The following is an 18656-nucleotide window of genomic DNA, read 5'->3' on the forward strand; positions in this document are numbered from 1 at the left end:
CAGGGACACAGGGTAGTTGGATTGTTTAGGGGAATGGATCAAGGGGGAGGCAGAACTTGCATACTAAGAACAGGAAAGAGGGGATAAGGAAGGAGTATCTCAGAGTAAAGGATCAGGGATAAAAAGCCTAAAAAATGAGACGGTCCTATCACCTCTCTCTGCCAGCAAGAGGGGAGGCGGACGTCATTGGATATCAGATTCACCGCTGCTATAAGTTGGGAAACTAAAGAGATGGCAGTGATGGGATTCGAACCCACGCCCCCGGAGAGACTGGAGCCTAAATCCAGCGCCTTAGACCGCTCGGCCACACTACCAGCTGGGCGCCAACAGTGTGTGTCCCGGCCCTATTCCGGATATCCTGGGACGTGGGGGAGAGGGTTAAGGAGCTCTTTTCTTTCCAAAAACCCTTGAAGGGTTTCTTCCCACTACAGGATTTGCGGGTGAAAGACGGGTATTACGTAAAGAAAAGCTCTGGTGGCGAAAAGGTGATCTGACAAGACAGGTGCTAAGAGATGCCTGTTTACCGCGGGGACAGGTGCGGGCAGGGAGGGGGAACAGGAGGAAAGAAATTGTTCCCGATTTGGTTCCGTAGCTGGGGCACGTGGGATTGCTTTGGGGGCGCATCCGTCTGAAAGATGAAGGCAGCAAATGTCCCCCGTCCTCCGCAGGTCGGGGCTGGGCACGGAGCAGCCCGGCAATCCCCGTCTCCTCGGCGTCCCCCGCCCAAGCTCCGACGCGCGGGAGCCGGGAACGGGGGAAAATGTCACCGGGGAAGAAGGAGAGCAGGAAGGCGGATCCCGGGAGCGGGACCCGAGCCCAACCCCAGGGGAGGCGCGCATGGAGGGCAAGGTGCAGCTTCACACCGACCCGGGCAGGAAGAGGGCGAGTCTTGATTGGCTGAAGGATTCACCTGCAACAATGGGTGCCCTGCCCTCCGCCAACCAGGAGCCGGGACAGCTCTTTGTCCCCAAGGCACGACGCGCGACACTCGGCCTCCCGGGGCGGCCTCTCGCTCCTCCCCGTCGGTGGGATTGGCGCGCCGGTCAGCCAATAGAAAAGAGGGCTCGGAGCGGCGCGGGGCCTCCCTACAGCCCCCCCCAACCCGGGACTCGGCCGAGGGCGGTGGCGGGACTCGAACCTGCCCCGCAGGACCTGGAGTCTCCCTCCGGCGCCTCGGACCGCTCGGCCACTCCAGCGCGGGCTGCCGGGCCGCACGGGCCCCGCTGTCACTGCCGCGGAGCGGCACCCGGCAGACCACGACCGCGGGGGGAGCGCTGCCCGTGCCGGGGCACTGCCCTCGGGCCGCTGCGGCAGGGCGAGGCGCAGCCCCACCTGGGGCCACTGGGCCGCCCCGTGCCGGGTCGCGCAGCGCCGAGCCCTGCCCTGGGGCTCGTCCCCCCGCCCCGCCGCGCCCCTTCCCCGGGAGAGCCGCGGCACGGCTCCGCTGTGGCCCTAGCAAAGCCCCGAACAAGCAGAGCCCCGCGGCCCGTGCGCTGAGCAGGGCTTTGCTCTGGTCAGCCTGTGTTTCGGGAGAGCACAGCCCCCGCGCGGGAAGCCCCCGGCGATGGGGTGCGGCCGGTGACACCGGCAGGAGGATCCTCCATCACCTTTCTCCCTCTCCAGGAGCTGCGGGAAAGGAGCAAAGTGTTCAGAGCACAAAACTGCGGGGAGCCGCGTGGGGCTTGGACTCTGCGGCGGCGGCAGCTGGGAAAAAGGCAGGGCGTTGTCAGGAGTGGGATTCGAACCCACGCCTCCAGGGGAGACTGCGACCTGAACGCAGCGCCTTAGACCGCTCGGCCATCCTGACACCCGCCCGTCTCCCTGCGCCTGTGGCAGACCTGCCCGATGTCCGCCCTCCGAGGGGCCCTCGTCTGTGCACACGGACCCCCCAGCAAGGACAGCTCGCCTTCGGCGCTCGTCTAACCACGCACTTGCTCTAGCAAAAGACACCACCTTCACAGCTCCTTGCCCCTCACCTCGCTTCTGGGCCATCCAGGCTCCAGCGCTCTAACAATGCAGTCTCTCCCTGGATTTAGCCTTAGCATTCAGCTTTATTCAGACAATGTCTATCGCCTCCGCACTGGGGGGCTTACACGCGCGGAGAAGGGCCTGCACCCCCGCCTTGTCTAACGCGGTGGCCGGCGAGCCGCGGCCCGCACAATCCCTGCCCCTCGCTTCAGTGGCGGGCCGTCCCGCGGCAGCGCCGGCCGCCCGCCCGCCATTGCGCCGTCCCCAGGAGGGAGACGCGAGGCCCGGCGCGGCGGCAGTGGCTCGTGGCAGAGGCGGCGGCGTGAGCGGGGACGGGCCGCAGTGACAGCGGGGCGGGCTGTCAGCGCGGCCCGCACCCTGCTCTTCACCGTGCTGCCGGCCCGGGCCTCCTCTGCCCGGCAGTGCCCCCCGCCTGTGCCGCAACCGGCTGGCTCTCCTGCGGCAGGTCGGGCTTCGCACAAGGCGCGCCGGTGTTTCCAGAGGGGAGAAGACCCGCCGCAGGCCTTCCCCGCACCCCGCTGCATGGGAAAAAAAGGGAAGACCCCACGGCGCAGCGCCCCATTACTTTGCACCCTTGAAAAGCAGCACGAGCAAAGCAGAGCGGCCACGTCCCTGGGTGGGCTTGAACCACCAACCTTTCGGTTAACAGCCGAACGCGCTAACCCATTGCGCCACAGAGACATGGAAACACTCTCATGCCACGAAGAGGCGGGTCCTTGGGTACAAAGGGCCCAGCCCTCTCAAGTTCTTCCAGGTCAAAACCAGCGACTTGTATTGTGTCCAGAAACCTACTGGGAGCCACTGAGACTCTGGAGCACTGTATTTCTGGGCTGATGGTGACCCTGCCCCTCAGAAAGTCGACCACCATGTTTTGCACCAGCTGCAGCTTCTGGACAGGTTTCAAGGACAGCCCAACCTAGAGCAGCACATGGCAGTGATCTAGCCTAGAGGTTATAAAGGCATGGCTAATGGTGGCCAGACCTAAATTGAAAGGAAGAGTTACTGCCTTCTCACTAGATGGAGCTGCTTAAAGGCACTCCTTGCCACAGCCATCACCTGAAGATCCAGGTGCAGCAGAGCATCTCGGGGCACTCCAGGCACCTGCACGTGCCCCTGGGATGGGCTGGCGTGTTCAGGTGTTAACCCAAGGTTGGTGGTTTAAGCTCACCTAGGGACAGGCCGCTCCTGTGCGGAAAAAGCTCCAGTGTTTTTAATAGGGGAAAAGACCTACAATTAGGCTCTTTTGTTCCCCGCCCAGCTACAGGACCCCGGGCGGGAGGAGGGGGGATGGCAGTGCCAAACCAGCCGGGGCAGCGGGGGGCTGGTGGGGAGGTGTGCGTGCAAAGGGGGAGCTGTCTGCGTAATCAGTCCTTCTTATCACCCTGCTTCATGATTCCCTGTCCCAGGGGATTCAAACGTCCGTCATCGGAGCAGCGGACGAAGCAAGAGACGGGGGAACAAACAGATAAAAGAGCTGAAATACAAGCAAGAGATTATTTTTTAACCTTGGCTCTTTTAAAAGCGCCACATACACATCACAGAGGAAATGCTACGCCCCTGGGTGGGCTTGAACCACCAACCTTTCGGTTAACAGCCGAACGCACTAACCCATTGCGCCACAGAGACATGAAAAGGTGCTTCTCCCTTTTCTTGGTCACCCCTGTGTGGCCTACTGGTGCTTCAATAGAAACAAAGCATGTCCTCAAGCTTCATCATTAAGGAAACCCAACAGAAGACTGATGATGGACATCGTAATAGTAACAAGGAGGAGGATAATAGAAGCAGAGACCATGCCTCTGCAAGCTACACAGGTCCGAATACCTGTAGGAGTCTGAAATGAAGAAAACCAGCGGGAATGTCTTGAAGCTGGTCTGGTTGTCTTCTCTTCTTTAAAGCCTGATCCTTGCAAACAATGCATGTTCTCACTGTCCTCACCTACCATATCATGAGCATCATTGTAAAGCATGTGCACTTTCTCAGGTTTAGAAGCCTCAATCGCTTGAATATTAAGGCTCTTTTAGAAGTTTCTAAAAATGCATTTGGAGATGCTGTATATTTCGCAGTAGGGTGATGACTCCGCATAGTTACCGTGATGAAATGCATGAGTGATTTAACATTCGTAGGCGATATCACTCGTCTGCCTGAAGGCAGCGCTGTTCGCTCCGCAACACACCAAGTGATCTTGGGCCAAGAATCCTCTGCATCAGCAGTTCTGCCTCCTGGAAAGCATTTCCATCTCATTCAATGTTTGCAGGAAAATTCAACTGATGCTTTTGGGCATTTACATCTTTCAAGCGAGCCCTGGCTATTTTTCAAAGTCCATTTCCATATGACCCAGAAAGTGCTCCAGCAGGCATGCACTTACAACTAATCAACTTGCAAGAGAGCACACAAGCTGAAGCATTTTACCGTGGACGTAAGCTGGTTGAGTTTAATTAAGGCCTCTCCCCTAGAACTGCCCCTGCAATGTTAAAGGATGAACAATGCCAGGCTTCTCGATTCAGAGCCACATGCAGATGTGAAGAAGCCTTCTCAGCAATGACTATGAACAAGTCTAAGGTCAGATCCAGGTTGGCAGACAATCATATTAACATGGAGGTTAAAGGTTGAAGACTGAAAGCGCGAGAGGAAAAACCCTGGTCAGACCCAGTTCCCTCTCCCTTCAGCATCTGCCACTGTGGCAAGATGCACTGCCCCAGTGACACACCATGTATGCTGCTGCCTGCTTTGGGCCTCATTCAGCAAGGGAAGGGAGCTGCTTCCTGGGGAGAGAAGTACCTGGGATTCTTCTGCAAGAGCTGCTTGAGAACTACTGTCGTGTTGCTCTGGTGGGCTCCTGTTTGTGGCGGGGTAGGTCTGTCCCACTGCAGGCCCGCAGCTCCCCGCACTTGCCTGGGTCAGGTCTGGGCCTGGGGCTGGGGCTGGGGCTGAGGCTGAGCCGAGAGCATGGCTGGGTGACAGGAGGTACCTCTGAGCTTTGCCTGCAAGAGAAAAAAAGGGGCAAGGAGACTAGGAGCAGCTGAGGATTGTGCTCCCTCCTGTGCAGGCAGAACTTTGGGGCCTCATTCCAGCTGGCCACAGAAAGGGCCCATGTGGTGTTGGCTGGGGTCCAGCTGAGCTCCACTGCACAGAAAGCAGCATGGCTGCCACTGAGGCACCAAGGCATTTGCCCCCAGCCCCTCACTGGCTCCTTGCAGGGCCATGACTCCTACAGGCTCTCTGCACAGCTGCAGAAAGGCTTTAACTCTTTTCCAAGCCCTGGGATGGCACACAGCTTCTTACAAGGCAGTTGGAAGGAAGGGGTGGCCCTTCTCCCCCAGACCTGCAGGTGTAGTGCTGGCACCTGGGAATTACGCTTGGCACAACCTCCTCCAGCAGACCCTCCTGTCCTCCTGTCGCCAGGACAGCCGGCAGGGCAGGCTCCCACAGCAAGGGGCTGAGTTTTACCACGCATTACGGAGTTAAGCTGGTCTCACACCATCCCCCTTAGCTCTGAGGCTGACTCTGTTGCAGCTGGGTTCTCCATTGCCTGGCACCTCTTCTGCCCCTTTCATGTGTCTGGACAAAGAGTACGAACAAGGTCAAGGGGTCCACAAAGGTCCCTCCACCTCCCAAGCTCTGCAGGCCTCAGTTGGGCTGGAAAGCAGAGGTGCACAGGCCATGGTTGAGCTGCTCGTGAGAGAGGCAAAAAGCTCGTGCTCCAGGTGAGGCTTGAACTCACAACCTTGGTATAGCTCCAAAGGTTTTTAGTACTGCCTTATAAGTACCATGTGCTCACCAATTGCACCACTGGAGCAGGCATGGGGGTGCCTAGGCAGGGGAGCTCCTGGAACACAGGCTTTTGGTGTGCCTGCGGAAAAAGGGGCTCCCTTGCAGCTGGGAAAAAGGGGCTGAAGAAGAGCCTTTCACTCTGTTCTCTACAGGAATTTGTCCAGCACACAGCTACTCAGTTTAGTCAGCTGAATTTAGTCCAGGAATTTAGTCCAGCACACAGCTACTTAGTAAGTTCAGTTTTCCATTGAAAGAAGCTCTTCAAGTCTTCTGAAACTCCACAAACAAAAACTTTGTCAGTGGCAGGAATCCTTGATTCAGGGTTGATCTCTATCACAGCTCATTTATAGGTCTCAAGGTGACTTAAGAGTCCAATCCTTGAGCCACAGACCTGTCTGCAGAAGTTGCAGGTCTTTCTACAGGGGAGGGTGGGCTGTAGGCCAGGAGTTCTCTTCTTTTCCTTCCTCTGCTTTCTCTTCTCTACTTGGAGGGCAAGATACTTTAGGCTGAAATGGGCAGCCGCTTGGTTGAGGTTGTGGCACCATTGGAGTTGGTCAGCAGGCAGCTCCTCCAAATTTGGATTTCAGCATCTGTTTTCTTTAGGTATGCCTTCAATATGTCTTTGTAGTTCTTCTTCTGGTCACCAGGAGACCTCAGGGCATTACCTAGCAGGGAGTAGAGCACTTGTTTTGGGAGTCAAGCATCTGCACATAATGCCCTGTCCAGCGAAGATGGTGCTTGAGGATCACCAACTCAATGCTAGTAATATAGGTGTCAGCAAGGATGCTGACATTTGTGCAGCGATCTTCTCATTTGATGTTGAGTATTTTCCAGAGGCATCGTTGGTGATAATTCTCTAGGCTCTTGAAATGGCAATTGTAGGTCACCCTCATTTTACATCCAGAGAGGAGAGTGGTGATGATGACTGCATTGTAGACATGAATCTTGGTGTCTTTCTGGAGATCAGGATGAATAAAGACACACCAAAGCAATTTCCCAAAGGAGGCACTTGAATACTGGATCCTGTGCTGCATCTCTTCATCAGTGTTCACTCTGGGAGAGGTGGCTACTGAGGTAGGGAAAGTGCTTAACTACCTCAGAGGTTTTTCCCTCAATGGTAATTTGGGGAGGGATTCACATTCATAGCTTGGGGCTGGCTGATGGAGCACTTTAGTCTTCTCAGTGTTGAGAGAGAGGCCCAAAGTCTGGTAGGCCTCTGAAAAGACCCAGCATGATCTGAAGATTTTCCTCAGTGTGCACAAATATGACACAGTTTAGGCATACTGAAGGTTGGTTGTTTTGAGTACTTTGGTCTTTGACCAAAAGCATCCCAGATTGAAGATCCCTCTGTCTGTTTGGTATTTGATGTCAATTCCAGAAGGAAGGTGGTCCTTATTGAGAACAAAGATGACTGTCAGAAAACTGGAGAACAGAGTTGGGGCAACAACACATCCTTGCTTGACCCCAGTTTGGATGACAAATTAATTGGTCTTTGATCTGCTACATAGAATATTCACAGTCATCTGGTTGTGGAGAAGTCTCAGGACCTTGATGTACTTTTCTGGACATCTAATTCTGGCCAGTATAAGTCTGCATGATTAATGGAATAAAAAGCTTTAGTGAGGTCAGTGAAGGCCATATGCAGGACCTGGTGTTGTTCCTAACATTTTTCTTGGACCTAGAGGGCAACAAAGATCATGTGAATTGCCCTATGGGATGGATTGAAATGATATTAAGATTCTGGCAGGACTTCCTCAGCAAGAGGTAAAAGATGGTTCAGGAGGATGCAGGCAAGGATTTTCCCTGCTGTAAAAAGGAGGGTGATACCTCAATATTTCCCCAACAGATTTTCATTGTTCAGTGTCAGAAAGCTGGTGTGCAGAATCAGCAACCACATGATTTTCACAAGGTAGAGCTCTGAGCTCAGTGGGAAGGGAGAACCCTAGAGGCCAGGAGACCTCTATGTTGCTGCAGCCTTCTGTCTTTACAGCAGCTGAGAGCCTGACATTTTCTGCCTCCTGCTCCATCATGAGGACTTGGAGTTTGGATCCTGGTGTGTCTGGCACTTCCCCTGGGACCCGTTTGCCGTGGGTACCCCTGCCAGGAGTGCAAGACTCCTGGCCACACAGTTCTGAGGATCGTTGGGACACACAAGCCTCTTCCACTACAAGATCTGGGTCCACAGACAGACCGTTGTCATTTCAAGCATGTAGGAAGGTGCTCAGAGCCTCCGGTCGGAGCTGGCGAGTGACAGGGGCCAGAGCCCAGCCGATTCGGGGACCGAGCATGTGTGCGTGACCTGTCCCAACGGATCTACCCCAGCCTGAGCAGGGCGAGGGGGCAGAGGGCATTGGCCAGCAGGGCGGCGTGACGTGACATGACAGACCCGTGTCCTGGCGCCCCTGGCTCCCGGCCCCCGCCTGCCCGGGCCCTGCGGGGCGAGCGAGCAAGCCGGGCGGGGGGCGCGGCCGGGCCAGGGCGACGCGGCGGGACTGCGTGTGAGCGCGGCTCCTCCGGGGCGCTCCGGCCGGGCCGTGCCCGGGCTGCGCGGCCACGACGGGGAGCCCCTGTCCGGCTGCACCCCGCCGCCGGCCCGCCCCGCCCCGCCCCGCCCCGGCCGCGCGAGGAACCGGGGGAGCAGGGCCCGGCTCGCCCCTGCCCCGGGCCGGGAGGGGCCGGCACGAGCGCGGGGAGAGGGTGCTCCTGCGCAGCGGCCCGGCTCCCCTCCTCCTCTCCCGGCGCGGTGGGGACAGGACAAAGGCGCTGCCTCCTGCGGGGCCGGGGCAGGAGCACCCTCTCCCCGCGCTCGTGCCGGCCCTTCCCGGCCCGGGGTAGGGGTGGCCCCACTCAGCTGCCTGGAGGAGCTGGGCATGGTGTGTCACTGGGGCAGTGCATCTTGCCACAGTGGCAGATGCTGAAGGGAGAGGGAACTGGGTCTGACCAGGGTTTTTCCTCTCGCGCTTTCAGTCTTCAACCTTTAACCTCCATGTTAATATGATTGTCTGCCAACCTGGATCTGACCTTAGACTTGTTCATAGTCATTGCTGAGAAGGCTTCTTCACATCTGCATGTGGCTCTGAATCGAGAAGCCTGGCATTGTTCATCCTTTAACATTGCAGGGGCAGTTCTAGGGGAGAGGCCTTAATTAAACTCAACCAGCTTACGTCCACGGTAAAATGCTTCAGCTTGTGTGCTCTCTTGCAAGTTGATTAGTTGTAAGTGCATGCCTGCTGGAGCACTTTCTGGGTCATATGGAAATGGACTTTGAAAAATAGCCAGGGCTCGCTTGAAAGATGTAAATGCCCAAAAGCATCAGTTGAATTTTCCTGCAAACATTGAATGAGATGGAAATGCTTTCCAGGAGGCAGAACTGCTGATGCAGAGGATTCTTGGCCCAAGATCACTTGGTGTGTTGCGGAGCGAACAGCGCTGCCTTCAGGCAGACGAGTGATATCGCCTACGAATGTTAAATCACTCATGCATTTCATCACGGTAACTATGCGGAGTCATCACCCTACTGCGAAATATACAGCATCTCCAAATGCATTTTTAGAAACTTCTAAAAGAGCCTTAATATTCAAGCGATTGAGGCTTCTAAACCTGAGAAAGTGCACATGCTTTACAATGATGCTCATGATATGGTAGGTGAGGACAGTGAGAACATGCATTGTTTGCAAGGATCAGGCTTTAAAGAAGAGAAGACAACCAGACCAGCTTCAAGACATTCCCGCTGGTTTTCTTCATTTCAGACTCCTACAGGTATTCGGACCTGTGTAGCTTGCAGAGGCATGGTCTCTGCTTCTATTATCCTCCTCCTTGTTACTATTACGATGTCCATCATCAGTCTTCTGTTGGGTTTCCTTAATGATGAAGCTTGAGGACATGCTTTGTTTCTATTGAAGCACCAGTAGGCCACACAGGGGTGACCAAGAAAAGGGAGAAGCACCTTTTCATGTCTCTGTGGCGCAATGGGTTAGTGCGTTCGGCTGTTAACCGAAAGGTTGGTGGTTCAAGCCCACCCAGGGGCGTAGCATTTCCTCTGTGATGTGTATGTGGCGCTTTTAAAAGAGCCAAGGTTAAAAAATAATCTCTTGCTTGTATTTCAGCTCTTTTATCTGTTTGTTCCCCCGTCTCTTGCTTCGTCCGCTGCTCCGATGACGGACGTTTGAATCCCCTGGGACAGGGAATCATGAAGCAGGGTGATAAGAAGGACTGATTACGCAGACAGCTCCCCCTTTGCACGCACACCTCCCCACCAGCCCCCCGCTGCCCCGGCTGGTTTGGCACTGCCATCCCCCCTCCTCCCGCCCGGGGTCCTGTAGCTGGGCGGGGAACAAAAGAGCCTAATTGTAGGTCTTTTCCCCTATTAAAAACACTGGAGCTTTTTCCGCACAGGAGCGGCCTGTCCCTAGGTGAGCTTAAACCACCAACCTTGGGTTAACACCTGAACACGCCAGCCCATCCCAGGGGCATGTGCAGGTGCCTGGAGTGCCCCGAGATGCTCTGCTGCACCTGGATCTTCAGGTGATGGCTGTGGCAAGGAGTGCCTTTAAGCAGCTCCATCTAGTGAGAAGGCAGTAACTCTTCCTTTCAATTTAGGTCTGGCCACCATTAGCCATGCCTTTATAACCTCTAGGCTAGATCACTGCCATGTGCTGCTCTAGGTTGGGCTGTCCTTGAAACCTGTCCAGAAGCTGCAGCTGGTGCAAAACATGGTGGTCGACTTTCTGAGGGGCAGGGTCACCATCAGCCCAGAAATACAGTGCTCCAGAGTCTCAGTGGCTCCCAGTAGGTTTCTGGACACAATACAAGTCGCTGGTTTTGACCTGGAAGAACTTGAGAGGGCTGGGCCTTTTGTACCCAAGGACCCGCCTCTTCGTGGCATGAGAGTGTTTCCATGTCTCTGTGGCGCAATGGGTTAGCGCGTTCGGCTGTTAACCGAAAGGTTGGTGGTTCAAGCCCACCCAGGGACGTGGCCGCTCTGCTTTGCTCGTGCTGCTTTTCAAGGGTGCAAAGTAATGGGGCGCTGCGCCGTGTGGTCTTCCCTTTTTTTCCCATGCAGCGGGGTGCGGGGAAGGCCTGCGGCGGGTCTTCTCCCCTCTGGAAACACCGGCGCGCCTTGTGCGAAGCCCGACCTGCCGCAGGAGAGCCAGCCGGTTGCGGCACAGGCGGGGGGCACTGCCGGGCAGAGGAGGCCCGGGCCGGCAGCACGGTGAAGAGCAGGGTGCGGGCCGCGCTGACAGCCCGCCCCGCTGTCACTGCGGCCCGTCCCCGCTCACGCCGCCGCCTCTGCCACGAGCCACTGCCGCCGCGCCGGGCCTCGCGTCTCCCTCCTGGGGACGGCGCAATGGCGGGCGGGCGGCCGGCGCTGCCGCGGGACGGCCCGCCACTGAAGCGAGGGGCAGGGATTGTGCGGGCCGCGGCTCGCCGGCCACCGCGTTAGACAAGGCGGGGGTGCAGGCCCTTCTCCGCGCGTGTAAGCCCCCCAGTGCGGAGGCGATAGACATTGTCTGAATAAAGCTGAATGCTAAGGCTAAATCCAGGGAGAGACTGCATTGTTAGAGCGCTGGAGCCTGGATGGCCCAGAAGCGAGGTGAGGGGCAAGGAGCTGTGAAGGTGGTGTCTTTTGCTAGAGCAAGTGCGTGGTTAGACGAGCGCCGAAGGCGAGCTGTCCTTGCTGGGGGGTCCGTGTGCACAGACGAGGGCCCCTCGGAGGGCGGACATCGGGCAGGTCTGCCACAGGCGCAGGGAGACGGGCGGGTGTCAGGATGGCCGAGCGGTCTAAGGCGCTGCGTTCAGGTCGCAGTCTCCCCTGGAGGCGTGGGTTCGAATCCCACTCCTGACAACGCCCTGCCTTTTTCCCAGCTGCCGCCGCCGCAGAGTCCAAGCCCCGCGCGGCTCCCCGCAGTTTTGTGCTCTGAACACTTTGCTCCTTTCCCGCAGCTCCTGGAGAGGGAGAAAGGTGATGGAGGATCCTCCTGCCGGTGTCACCGGCCGCACCCCATCGCCGGGGGCTTCCCGCGCGGGGGCTGTGCTCTCCCGAAACACAGGCTGACCAGAGCAAAGCCCTGCTCAGCGCACGGGCCGCGGGGCTCTGCTTGTTCGGGGCTTTGCTAGGGCCACAGCGGAGCCGTGCCGCGGCTCCCCCGGGGAAGGGGCGCGGCGGGGCGGGGCGGGGGGACGAGCCCCAGGGCAGGGCTCGGCGCTGCGCGACCCGGCACGGGGCGGCCCAGTGGCCCCAGGTGGGGCTGCGCCTCGCCCTGCCGCAGCGGCCCGAGGGCAGTGCCCCGGCACGGGCAGCGCTCCCCCCGCGGTCGTGGTCTGCCGGGTGCCGCTCCGCGGCAGTGACAGCGGGGCCCGTGCGGCCCGGCAGCCCGCGCTGGAGTGGCCGAGCGGTCCGAGGCGCCGGAGGGAGACTCCAGGTCCTGCGGGGCAGGTTCGAGTCCCGCCACCGCCCTCGGCCGAGTCCCGGGTTGGGGGGGGCTGTAGGGAGGCCCCGCGCCGCTCCGAGCCCTCTTTTCTATTGGCTGACCGGCGCGCCAATCCCACCGACGGGGAGGAGCGAGAGGCCGCCCCGGGAGGCCGAGTGTCGCGCGTCGTGCCTTGGGGACAAAGAGCTGTCCCGGCTCCTGGTTGGCGGAGGGCAGGGCACCCATTGTTGCAGGTGAATCCTTCAGCCAATCAAGACTCGCCCTCTTCCTGCCCGGGTCGGTGTGAAGCTCGGGGCCTGTCTCGGGCTTGGCCGCCCCGCGCTCATCCAGCTCGGGGACGCGGTCAGAGATACTGTCCCAGTTTGCTGAGTCAGGTCTATAAGGAGCTATGGCATCCCACCACCCACTCAGGGCGTGTTTCTGTTCCCACAGCCTCCCACCCATCACCCTCCAGGGACAGGGGGTTTTCTGCCTGGACAAGGGACAGGTTTTGCAGGCAGGGCTAAGCTTGTGCCGAGGAGCCCTACACTGCCCCAGTTTCACAGCCCCATGTTTCTCTTCCCAGCAGAGACGCTGCTCTGGGCTCCTGGAGCTGTTCCAGCTGCACTAGGGGATGAGGGCGTGGGCAGCAGGGCTGGGGTTCTGTCTTTTTCTTTACCATTTCTCAGCAGAACCAGGGTCAGGGGTTCTGACCCCATACATGAGAGCTGGCCCACAGCTGCACTGACTGCAGCTGTAGTTGAGGAAGCTGAACAAGCCAGGATGTGCCCACTGAGAGCAGAGACAGAATATAAGGATGGCCATGGACTGGGTCAGACCATAGGTCCATCTAGCCCAGCTCCGAGTGTCATACAGCCCAAGTCCACAGGCTCCCTCGACCATTCAGGAGGCAGCAAGTACTGGCTGATGTGTTCTACTGGGTGTTGCCTTCTGAATCCCTTGTTCTGCATCTGTAACACTTGCTCCCATTCCTGTTTTCTTTATTTGTCCCAAGCAATCAGCTGGTGCATTCCCTTTAAGGAGGGCTTATAGTTGTTCATTATGGGCCGCACATTCTCCAAGCCCAGCAAATAGGCCTATCGCACAGCAGCAGAGACTGGATGCCGAAGGACAGCAGACTGGGTATGAACAGTTTTTCCCACTGTCCCTCTCACTTGCAGCCTCTAGCACAGGGGTGGGCAAAATGCAGCCCGCAGGCTGGATGTGGCCTGCCAGGCCATTCTATCTGGCCTGCGGGGCCCCTAAAAATTTTAGAAAATTAATATTTATCTGCCCCTGGCTGCCGATCATGCCGCCCTCAATGGCTTGCCAAAACTCAGTAAGCAGCCCTCCACCTGAAATAATTGCCTGCCCCTGCTCTAGCATTTAAGGCCCAGGCAGTTTGAAGACCGAGGCTGTGCCCCTGGCTCCTGCGTTCAGTAGCTACTCATGCCCCTTTCTGCCAAGAATGTGCCCGAGCCCTTTCTGAAGCTGGCTCAGCTGCCAGCTTCCGCTGCAGCTGGGGGCAACCAGTGCCAACCCCTACCCTTGGGCATGAACTGGTGCCTCCCAAGACTGGGCGGGGGGCACCATTTATAAGTGGCAGTGCTGAGCAGGGGGACCACCTGCAGACACCTGAAGCAGTGTTGGGGGGGGTGGGGGGGCGGGTGTGGTAAGTGGCAACCACCCGCAGATGCTGTTGGTGAGTGGGGGGCAGGTCGTGACCAGCTGCAGAAGCCACTAGTGGCTTCAGCGGCAGCCACTCTCAGGGGAGGCACATGCTCCCACTACACGTTGCCTATGCCATTGGGAATGACAATCTGTGCCATAAGGCGCTTCCTTCAGTCAGTTTTAAACCTGCTACCTGCTCAGTTTAATTGTGACCCCTCCCCTTGCATCCTGAGAGACACCAACCCATCTACTCTCTCTGCCTTTCAGAGGTGGAAGTTAAGTTTGCTCTCCTGTGTTACTACAAGGAGGGAAGTGAAATGGCTGCCACTGGCCCCAGAGACAGACCCACACAGGTATGGAGGTCACAGAGCTGCAGCCACCAGCCCCTTGCTGCCTACTGGATCCTCAGGAGAAGATTGTGTTATGTTGTGCGCTATCCTAGCTCGGAAGGCAGCTTCCACGGGAGTGCAGAATAGGGAAGTCAACTGACCAGAGCTAAAACGAAGAAGCAATTCCTACCTCCCACCCCCCATACATACTGATATTGTGATTGTGTGCCCATTTTAATGCATCAATAAAAACTGAGAATGCTATTCAAGCCACATTTTATTAGATATAAACAGCTTACATCAGCCTTTGTACACAACTAAAGCATGATCTCAAAATATTTCAAGGCTTTCGTTATTCCATTTACAGACTTCCATTACACTTATTCTGTGTAAACACAGTGCATCAGCAACACTGGGAGCAAAACATGTTGGAAACAATATAACATAAAGACTTGTTAATTTTACTTTTTGGTCATTTAAAAAAATAACCAAAAGTAAGTTCTATTTTGACAGATGTCTGAAGATTTACTAGAAGGAACAGCCTTCAAGCATAACCTCCCCTTCAGTTTTTTTAGTTTCAAGTCCCACTTTTGTCAGCAGTCCTTTTATGTTTAACTTAAATAATTAGTATGCGTTTTTTCAGGACAAAAGCTTTAACGCTAAAACAAAAAAGTGTAAAATGTGGGACTTGGGGAAAGAAAGTAAAAACCTTGGGAAACTAGTGAGAATTTTAAATAAAGTGTTAAAAGGAGACAACATATTTCTGACTGGTGAGGAAGGAAAAAAAAAGTGCAGACTACCAAACTTGCTAGGAACAATGCTCAGGAGAACCAAGCAAAACCAGTCTGAGAATGTGATTTTTAAGGGGCGGGGGGGGGGGAGGAGGGTCCATTAAAAAAGTTCAGCCACAAAATCATTTGAACACGATTTCTGTGTAGCCAGTATTATTTTCATCCAAAATATGTAACTTTCAATGTAATTAGCTTCTTAAAAATTACGTGCCCCCCCAGCAACAGCTACTCTAAAAGAAAATCTCCAAGGCCACGGTTATTTTAAAATAAAACAGCACACACTTGCTTCTTAGCAGCACCTCTTTCCACACATTAGATCAGCTTATTTTCAGTGCCATAAATTGTCAATATAACAGAATTTAGATCAAATAGTACAAAATCCCTTCAGCTACCTTAGGAAGCGTTATTCAGGGACAAAACAGTAGAAGAATCTTATGGCTTCCTGAGAATGAAAATGCATCAAATATTTCTCAAACAGGGCATCAAGATTTGTGCCCTAGTATGTTGCTTCAAGCATAGCGTAACTATACCTAAATAAAAACAGCAATATGTTCTACAACCCATTACCACCAGCGAAGCTGCTCAAATGTCTACAAACTTCTGGTTATATTGTTCAGTTTGGAGTCAAATTGTTCTCTTCTTGCTAGGACCCTTTACTGAATTTATGAGCAACCCACTTCATGGCATTGTTCTTTCACTGAAATCACACAGACAAATGTCACTTCATTAAAACACTCTCATTCAACCCACTTGCGATATTTTCTTGTTCTCCTTTCAGCTACTACCTCAACTTCTGCCAGCTGTGACCCACAACCTATGAACTGGGTAATACATGGCAGTTTTCTGCAAATAAGTCCAAGAACTTCCAAATACAAGCTAAATACCAAATGTGAACTCAAGGACAAGGCTATGCTGCTTAGGCAAGGACTGAGAAATCACTTTTGTCTATGGGAGAAGGTGACACGCTAGAACTTTCCTGGTCAAATATTTTTTCTAGGATGTCTAGAAAGGAGGAGAGCAGACTCCTGCGGTTTACATGTGTATAGCCTAGGCTCCTTTGTGAGATCTTTTGCTCCACATTGTGGTTTCAGCCCCAGTCAAATATCTGTCATGTCCAACACAGCAGAGAAGTGAAGCTCACAGGCAATCTGCTCCTCCTTGTTAGCTCTAATCAGTCTTTGCAAGTGTTTTAGTTTGTCTGACAGAGAAGTTCCCATCCCCTCTGCTGTCTTCTTCTCCTCCACCTGATTCCCAGCCTGGTCAGAAGGAAAAAGAAAATACTGTTAAAGAATTACTATCCAAGGGACATGACTTTAGTCATGGAAGGATGAACTTGTTAAAGCCCTCTTCTTCCTTCATGTTTCCCAGCTCAGACGGTGGGGCATAACCAATGTACTCAAATCCCCTTTGTGCTCCTGCCAAGAATTTGGGTCTGAGAGTGTATAAATACATGCAATTAAACTTATAAATAGGGAAATAGGCAAACACGAGCCCTAGCTCATCAGAGACAGAGCTTATTTCTCAGAAAGGAAATTGCCAAGAAAGCAAAGGTTCTCTCACCAAAAAATTCCCAAATTCAGATATACCTGGAAAATTGTAACATTAAACACATATTAGTTCCCTAGCATGTTCAGCACATAAGCGTATTATTCATTCTTGGCACAAGATACAGAGCTAAAGCTCTCTACGCTTCCAGCAATAAGACACTTCAGATGTTCATTTTTTACCTGTGGGATACAGGGTGTGGAAGTTTTAATGAGTGGATGGATAATCTGAGGTGTAGCAACCAGTGTCTGGGGGAGATAGAAGGGAAGAGACAAGGAGTCTGTGAGTTGTCCAGTGTCTTCAGCTAACCACTGGTGCAGCTGTTCTTCAAACCTAGGGGAAAGAAAGGATATATGGTGTAACTTAAATTCCAGCTTGGCTTTTGTAAGAAGAGAACATTTTTTCCCTACAGAGTATATGTTCCTTATGCTGATGGAATTGCAATATATGTAACAGAAAACAGAAGGAAAGTAAGTCAGATACACAGTGTCTTTGGACGCTTTAAATGAATTGACTAAGACTCTGCCCCTGCACTTCACAGAAGAAAGACCCAGGGAGCACAGCATAGTTTAGGAAAAGCATAACCACAAGGCATCTCTTAAATCCCAATGCACTGCTAAGTGTTCAGTTTGCTCTCAGCTAAAGCAGGTTGTTCAAAGCAAATCTAACAAATGCACTTAATGTTAGGTGACATCCAGAGAGAAGAATCTTAACATTACAGAGAATGATGGAAACCCTGGCTTCAATGTGCTGCACAGGTGACGCTCTATGATTTGGTTCTCAGTGCTATAACCCAGCAGCTTGTGGAAACAACCACCTCTCCTTTCTCCATGTTTACAATTGCTGTAGTGCTGAAGGCCCTAATATTTGCAGACAGCCACTAGCTACTCTTCAAATCTTAGGACGATGATCCTGTAGTAACTTTCTGGATAGCTGTTGTTAGGCTGGGGGCAGGGGAAAACTATAACCGTAAGCCTAAGGGAAAAAGGAAATTCAATTGTCAACAATAGCCTTTGCTTTTTCATATATCTGCTGGGCCTCAGCTTCTCACTGCAGAAAGCAGAAACCTTCTGACTTCACAGACCTCTACCCGCTGCAGAACCAGGACTAAGTCAGCAAGGAATGAGCCTTAGATGCTGCTCTTGTCACTTACCTCTTGCTCTCAATTTTCTCCAGCTGCAGTTGAGAAGACAAATGCTCTGGGAGGAGCTCCTTGGCTGAGGTTGTGTGTGTTAGATCTGCTGCGGTGGGAAGTCTCAGTTCATGGCCTGACTGTGTGCTCAAGCTGATGTCATGTTCAGTTGCAGGCAAGGAGACAGGAGAGTGTTTTGAAAATGACCGAGGAGACTTTGTCCTTGACCTGAAAAAGAAGAATATTTTGGAGGGAGGACAAATGGCAGAAATTAGTGTGTTTCTCCTGGAAGTTTAGAAATAAGGAGATATCCACATCAGTTGGGGGAAAATTCCCACAGGGTGGAGGGTTCAGCTCAAGGGCTGCACATCACCTAAATGCCACTGAAACCTTCAAATAAAATTACTATAGAATTAAAGTGGAGCAGGGAGCTTGTGTTGGCCCCAACAGAGGGATGAAGTTTACCTAGAAGATTCCCAGGGTGATAGATGGTTCATGCTACCTCGGCTACGTGTCAGCCAGGCCACTGAGAGCAACCTAGCAACTGGCTTCATCCTTCAAGGGGAGAATAAGAGGGTAGCAGCATGCTCTGCTAAAGAGATATTAGTGCTCCCCACCCAGGCTCTATACTGCACTCAAGCAATCTGCTCCTTGTGTACATTTACTTGCAAGGGAGCATTTCCCTCTCCATCCTAAAAGCACTGGACAGAGACTTCTTGTGAACATAGATGCTATAAAATGACTGACGTCAATAAAAATAACTTATCTGACAAGAAGCGTATTTTAAACCAGACTGATGAAGTGCAACAGAATATTGCTGGCTCATAGTCTACTGAAACAACCCACTTTTCTGAATTAGGTACCTATGGTACAGGAAAAGAAAATCCTGTAGTGAACTTTGATTGAGAAGACAGAAAAAAATTGTCCCCATATGACCAGCTTAACCAGTAATAAACATGCAACAGGCCTTATAATTGGATGTTATGGATGTCACAGTTAAAGCGCTTGAACTGAGGCT

The 18656-nt window shown here is 53.8% G+C and overlaps 1 protein-coding gene, 1 long non-coding RNA gene and 6 other non-coding genes across 9 annotated transcripts in view; 2 read left to right on the forward strand and 6 right to left on the reverse strand.

Annotated features, from left to right (window-relative positions):
* Positions 1-232: 232 nt before the first annotated feature.
* TRNAL-UAG (transfer RNA leucine (anticodon UAG)) lies at positions 233-314 on the reverse strand. Its single transcript has one exon. It is a non-coding gene; the product is annotated as a tRNA-Leu (tRNA).
* A 1343-nt stretch (positions 315-1657) lies between these two features.
* On the reverse strand, positions 1658-2880 carry LOC132250374 (uncharacterized). The gene is made up of 2 exons (XR_009462070.1): positions 2625-2880; positions 1658-2507 (listed from the first exon to the last, which is right to left on the reverse strand). It is a non-coding gene; the product is annotated as an uncharacterized LOC132250374 (long non-coding RNA).
* TRNAL-CAG (transfer RNA leucine (anticodon CAG)) lies at positions 1725-1807 on the reverse strand. Its single transcript has one exon. It is a non-coding gene; the product is annotated as a tRNA-Leu (tRNA).
* Positions 2597-2670, reverse strand: TRNAN-GUU (transfer RNA asparagine (anticodon GUU)). Its single transcript has one exon. It is a non-coding gene; the product is annotated as a tRNA-Asn (tRNA).
* A 2805-nt stretch (positions 2881-5685) lies between the features above and the next one.
* On the reverse strand, positions 5686-5785 carry TRNAI-UAU (transfer RNA isoleucine (anticodon UAU)). Its single transcript has 2 exons — positions 5748-5785; positions 5686-5721 (listed from the first exon to the last, which is right to left on the reverse strand). It is a non-coding gene; the product is annotated as a tRNA-Ile (tRNA).
* Positions 5786-10659: 4874 nt separating this feature from the next.
* On the forward strand, positions 10660-10733 carry TRNAN-GUU (transfer RNA asparagine (anticodon GUU)). The gene has a single exon. It is a non-coding gene; the product is annotated as a tRNA-Asn (tRNA).
* Positions 10734-11522: 789 nt separating this feature from the next.
* Positions 11523-11605, forward strand: TRNAL-CAG (transfer RNA leucine (anticodon CAG)). Its single transcript has one exon. It is a non-coding gene; the product is annotated as a tRNA-Leu (tRNA).
* Positions 11606-14429: 2824 nt separating this feature from the next.
* MCM3AP (minichromosome maintenance complex component 3 associated protein) overlaps positions 14430-18656 on the reverse strand; it is a 46090-nt gene continuing 41863 nt past the window's right edge. For both annotated transcript variants that reach the window (XM_006274367.4, XM_019492179.2), the window contains exons 27-29: positions 17660-17866; positions 16689-16839; positions 14430-16217 (exon numbers count right to left, since the gene is read on the reverse strand). In XM_006274367.4, coding sequence (XP_006274429.2) covers positions 16059-16217; positions 16689-16839; positions 17660-17866 — 517 coding nt within the window. In that variant the 3' untranslated portion in view covers positions 14430-16058. The remainder of the gene's footprint in view (positions 16218-16688; positions 16840-17659; positions 17867-18656) is intronic.

The sequence above is a fragment of the Alligator mississippiensis genome, chromosome 4 (genome assembly GCF_030867095.1).
Source record: "Alligator mississippiensis isolate rAllMis1 chromosome 4, rAllMis1, whole genome shotgun sequence".
NCBI classification, from domain to species: Eukaryota; Metazoa; Chordata; order Crocodylia; family Alligatoridae; genus Alligator; species Alligator mississippiensis.